Source organism: Diabrotica virgifera, chromosome 4 (assembly GCF_917563875.1).
Source record: "Diabrotica virgifera virgifera chromosome 4, PGI_DIABVI_V3a".
Lineage (NCBI taxonomy): Eukaryota > Metazoa > Arthropoda > Insecta > Coleoptera > Chrysomelidae > Diabrotica > Diabrotica virgifera.
The window spans coordinates 242,969,313-242,973,479 of NC_065446.1; the positions used below are offsets into that span (position 1 = coordinate 242,969,313).

Sequence of the window (4,167 nt, forward strand, 5' to 3'; positions counted from 1 at the left end):
TGGTTTATTTTTCTGGCCTCTGTTAAACGGTAACCTGCAGCCAGTTGGTTTAGGGTACTCCTTCCATTTATTAAGGAAGCATAAAATACCCATTCTAAAATTCTGGAATCGTGTACCAGCTTGTACAAGTCTAGTGATGCATGGCATATGTATGTCGTCACTTAGAAAGCCTATTATAATTCTGAGTTAATTATTATTTGTGAGCAGATATCCATCTGGAAAGGTAGCTAAGGTCTGTATCTGAATGCCATATCGTCAGTCATCACCGATACTGAATCCATAATTTAATCATACATTACTATGTCCTGATCTAACCATTATAAGTTGAGTCAGGATTTCTAACAGTCTATGATATCCCATTCTCGCTTTCCTCCGTATAAAAATATGCAAAGAGGAGAGGTCCAGTATCCAGATACATAGATACTGTTGGTGTTCCTATTCCTGAAAACACCTATAATTCCAAGGCAAGAAAATCTTTGCACCTTGTGTAATTTAAGGATGGAAATTTTTACTGTATCCTGGCCACAATACCTCTAATATAATAAACATTTTTTAAAAAAAATTTCGCTCACAAATTTTAAGTATGTATGTACAATTAATGTTTAGAAGACTGTATCGCTCTAAATTCCTTCTTTTACTAAATTCCATGACTTTTGACTGCTAGGGACTTAGGTTATGCCCTAAATTTGATGTCCATTCTGTTACTACAGTCAGATCAGAGAGTATTTACTCTAATAGTATAGTATAGTTGATCCAAAAGATGGCATTACCCAGACATCCAAAGTGAAAGTTATCCTTCAACACCAAATTGTTCTATATGGTCCACACAATGTCCAGAAAAAAGTCACACCATTTTGAGCGTCGGGTTTGGGGGGGAGAGGGGGGAGAAATCGGTAAATTCGTAGTTTTTTAAGTTTTTCGCCAATATTTCTAAAACTATGCGGTTTAGCATGAACAGCCCTCTATACAAAATTGTTCTACATTAAATTTGAAATAAAAAAGGCCCTATGCATAATCTTTCTAAAATGAATGGTTCCAAAGTTACGGAGGTAGTAAACTATAACTGGTCCAAAAAAAGACCTAACCCAAACATCCAAAGTAAAAGTTTTCCTATAACACCAAAATGTTCTATATGGTCGATATATTGTTCAGTAAAAAGCTACACCATTTTGAGCGTCCGGTTTGGGAGGGAGATGGGAGAGAAGCCGGTAAATTAGTAGTTTTTTTTTTAGGTTTTTCGTCAATATTTCTAAAACTATGCTTTAGAGTAAATAATGTTATATACAGAAATGTTCTACATGAAATTTAAAACAAAATATGTTCTATACATAATTGTTACAAAATCAACGATTCCAGAGTTACGGAGGGTGAAAAGTCGAGGTTTTCGATACTTTTTATATTTTTGGGCAATATTTATGATATAACTATACCAAAAACCCAGACATCCAAAGTGAAAGTTATCCTCCAACACCAAATTGTTCTATATGGTCCACATACTGTTCAGAAAAAAGTCACACCATTTTGAGCGTCGGGTTTGGGGGAGAGGGGGGGAGAAATCGGTAAATATAAAAAGTATCGAAAACCTCCACTTTTTACCCTCCGTAACTCTGGAACCGTTGATTTTATAACATTTATGTATCGAACCTTTTTGTTTTAAATGTTATGTAGAATATTTTTCTATAGAACATTTCTTACGCTAAAGCATAGTTTTAGAAATATTGACGAAAAACGTAAAAAAACTACTAATTTACCGATTTCTCCCCCATCTCCCCCCAAACCGGACGCTCAAAATGGTGTAACTTTTTACTGAACAATATGTGGACCATATAGAACAATTTGGTGTTGAAGGAAAACTTTTACTTTGGATGTCTGGGTTAGGCCTTTTTTTGGACCAATCATACTATACTACCTCCGTAACTTCGGAACCGTTCATTTTAGAAGGGTTATGCATAGGGCCTTTTTTATTTCAAATTTAATGTAGAACAATTCTGTGTAGAGGGTTTTTCATGCTAAACCGCTTAGTTTTAGAAATATTGACGAAAAACTTAAAAAACTACGAATTTGCAGATTTCTCCCCCCTCTTCCCCCCAAACCCAACGCTCAAAATGGTGTGACTTTTTTCTGAACATTATGTGGACCATATAGAACAATTTGCTGTTGGAGGATAACTTTCACTTTGGATGTCTGGGTTTGGGTCTAACTATACCATACTATAAATGTACCAATAAATTTGTTTTTTTTTAATATGGATAATCTTTTTGCAGGATTCAATATGAAAGTCTTATACATCTTTGCTGTTCTTCTCCTGATAACCATCAGCGCTAAAACTGCCTTTGCTGATTGTCTTTCCGGTAATTATGGAGGTCCTTGTGCAGTTTGGGATAACGAAACCTGTCGTCGCGTATGCAAAGGAGAAGGAAGAATCAGTGGACATTGCAGTCCCAGTTTGAAGTGCTGGTGCGAGGGATGTTAGATATTTAATTTTAAAAATGTATCTAATTATTAAATAATATTGAATTTTTATTAAAAACTGTTTTTTTTTATTTAAAGCATATCGTAGCGTAGAGAAAAAACTTGTAAGGCACTTGTTAGCTCTATTATGATGACATTTGACTGCTGAACTGCTGCTACCAAGAGGTAGATGTAATTAATCAATTGATCCTAATTCGTGTGATTAATTGGGTCCAGTAGTAGTACGTAATCTATAGTCGATGTGGCAATACATAATAGCAGATTTTATGGCAGAATACAAAGCAACAACAATCCTTAAATATATATTTAAGGCTTGTTGTTGCTTATACAGAGTGAGTCTGTAGCTTGTAATAAATTCAATAGTTCAAATACTAATTGTTTTTTGAAAAATACTCAGACCTGTCGATTAGTATTTCAAATCAAAATTTTTTACGTACAATATTAATATGTATATAGGGTGTACCAATCTAGAGATATGACGTCATCGTTGATTTTCTTAAATGGCCCCAGTGTCATTTTAATAGCTATTTTCATCGAGTGTGTAAAGTTAAACATATCAAATTTTTATTCCCTATCATTTACAAGATAATAAAACATAACAAAGTTATATCTGTAATTTGGAATAAATTCAATATTTCAGCGCCGACCTTTGGATCGAAAGGTCCGAATGGTCGTGAGTTCGAATCTCACCAAGGTAGAGAATTTTTCGTTTATTATAAATTAATAAATGAAAATAGTTTCTATCCTTGTGGGATCGGTACTCACCGGAGGGACCGCAGACGTTCGGATACAATTAGCGTCTCTTTGCAAAGACAATGACGTCGACTTTGCAAAGTAACAAGACACTTACTCAACACACACACTACACTGTACGGTGCACGGAAAAAATCCACTGCACCATCATCATGCCAATGGCCATTAGTTGTCGAGGCATTAGCTAAATAAAAAAAAATACTAATTTTTTTTTTTTTTTGAAAAATGCTCAGACTTGTTGATTGGTATTTTAAATCAAAATTGTTTACATACAATTTTAATGTATACATCGTGTCCAAATTTAGAGATATGACGTCATCGTTGATTTTCTTAAATGGCCACACTGTCATTTTGATAGATATTTCGATAGGGTGTGTAAAGTTATACATTATACATAACTGCAAAATAGCAAATGTTTATTCCCTACTATGTCTTTTCTTTCAAGAATGTCTCTTAGCTTATCGTGGCGTACTCTGTCAAATGCTTTTTCAAAATCGATAAAACATGCATGTACTTCTTGATTAACGTCTAGGCATCTTTGTGTAAGAACATTCAAACCGAAGAGAGCTTCTCGAGTACCTAGTCCTTTTCTGAATACACCTAAGGGAGGCTTAAGTCCAACGATGAATGGAATATCTGTTGATGATGATGATCATCTCTATCTCGACTATACACGACATGTAGATAAATGTTTTATAACAATTCGTTGTAGATGCATCTTTATCAAGCAAAATTGAAGCTCGTCATTGCGATGTCAGTCAAAACGTTTATAAATACTGAAAAAAATTGGCATCCATATAAACTGCAAATGGTTGGTTCACGAACTAACGTAACATGACAGACTAACAGAATATTGTGAAATTATGATCGCCACTCTTGAACTTGAACATAATAATCCCGGTTTTTCTTTGCCTTTATTTTTTTTAATAAAAAAATTATGCA

The 4,167-nt window shown here is 34.2% G+C and overlaps 1 protein-coding gene across 1 annotated transcript; it reads left to right on the forward strand.

Moving 5' to 3' along the window:
- Positions 1-2,262: 2,262 nt before the first annotated feature.
- On the forward strand, positions 2,263-2,488 carry LOC114347120 (drosomycin-like). The gene has a single exon (XM_028297863.2). It carries the CDS (start codon positions 2,273-2,275, stop codon positions 2,471-2,473), a length of 201 nt encoding a protein of 66 aa, XP_028153664.1. The 5' UTR covers positions 2,263-2,272; the 3' UTR covers positions 2,474-2,488.
- The last annotated feature ends 1,679 nt before the right edge of the window (positions 2,489-4,167 follow it).

What these genes read in the sequence shown, in the direction of transcription:
- LOC114347120 (XM_028297863.2), top strand. Translation starts at nt 2,273, where the DNA reads ATGAAAGTCTTATACATCTTTGCTGTTCTTCTCCTGATAACCATCAGC.